General features: G+C 64.1%; 1 protein-coding gene across 1 annotated transcript in view; it reads right to left on the bottom strand.

Annotated features, from left to right (window-relative positions):
• NPLOC4 (nuclear protein localization 4 homolog (S. cerevisiae)) overlaps positions 1-886 on the bottom strand; it is a gene marked incomplete at its 5' end in the record, with an annotated part of 34,061 nt that overhangs the window by 5,491 nt on the left and 27,684 nt on the right. Inside the window, 2 exons of the mRNA XM_009335288.1 lie at positions 3-81; positions 493-595. Coding sequence (XP_009333563.1) covers positions 3-81; positions 493-595 — 182 coding nt within the window. The remainder of the gene's footprint in view (positions 1-2; positions 82-492; positions 596-886) is intronic.

Below are 886 nucleotides of genomic sequence, written 5' to 3'. Positions count from 1 at the left end.
ACATGGCTGCCGACACGGCGTGCGTCGAGCCGCCCATGGCACCATACTCCTGTAGTCCTGAGATCTGGACACCGACTGTGCCTGCGAGAGAAAGAGCCCGGTCAGAGCAGGGGGGGGAAGTGCTGGGACCAGGCAGGTCCCTTGCCTAAACCCAGAGCAAGTTTCCTGTCCCAACCCAGGTGGGAGGGTCCCTGCCGAGATGCTGCCCTCACCCCCAAGGCCGGCACCCTGGGGAGGCTCCCAGGTGGTGGCAGATCTCAGCACCCCACAGCTGAGCGCTGCAGACCCCGCACTGCGGCCCCGAAGCCCAGCCCCGCTCCCCGCTCGGTGCAGCGGGGACTGCTCAGGACCGAGGAACAGCTTTCCTCCCGCCCCAGCCTCCAGCAGGCTCCGCGGCAGCTTGACAGCAGCACTGTGCAGCCACCGGCCAGCTCGGCCCAGCCCTGGCCCGAGGGACAAGGGACCCCCTCCCAGAGGGACCCCCTCTCTTACTGCAGAGCTGCTCGATGGTGGCCCACTGCTCTGATTTTTTCCAGGTCTGTGCGAGCTCCTCATTCTTGGTCCTCACGGCTTCCAGCAACAAGCTGATGCTGTCCTGGAAGCCATTAGAGGGAAATCAGCACTGGACACTCCTCTGGCAGCCAGGCTGGAGCTGTGACCAGGGAAGTGCCTCCCTGCTCTCCTCCACCAGCCACAGCAAGACAGAGCCGTGAGTCTGAGCTGCTGCCCCTTTGGGTTGCACCAGTGACGTCCACCGGCAGGGAACAAGACGCGGTTTATCCCTTCTGCTCCCCCCAGCGTTCAGACATACCCCTAAAACCCAAACGCTTCCCTTTCCTCTGCGTGGAGGAGGTTATCACCTAACCAGGCTGCAGCCGACCCACCG

This window comes from Pygoscelis adeliae, unplaced genomic scaffold (assembly GCF_000699105.1).
Source record: "Pygoscelis adeliae isolate BGI_AS28 unplaced genomic scaffold, ASM69910v1 Scaffold882, whole genome shotgun sequence".
Classification (NCBI taxonomy): Eukaryota; Metazoa; Chordata; class Aves; order Sphenisciformes; family Spheniscidae; genus Pygoscelis; species Pygoscelis adeliae.
Note: the sequence above shows the minus strand (reverse complement) of the source record. Positions and strands in the feature narration are given on the sequence as shown.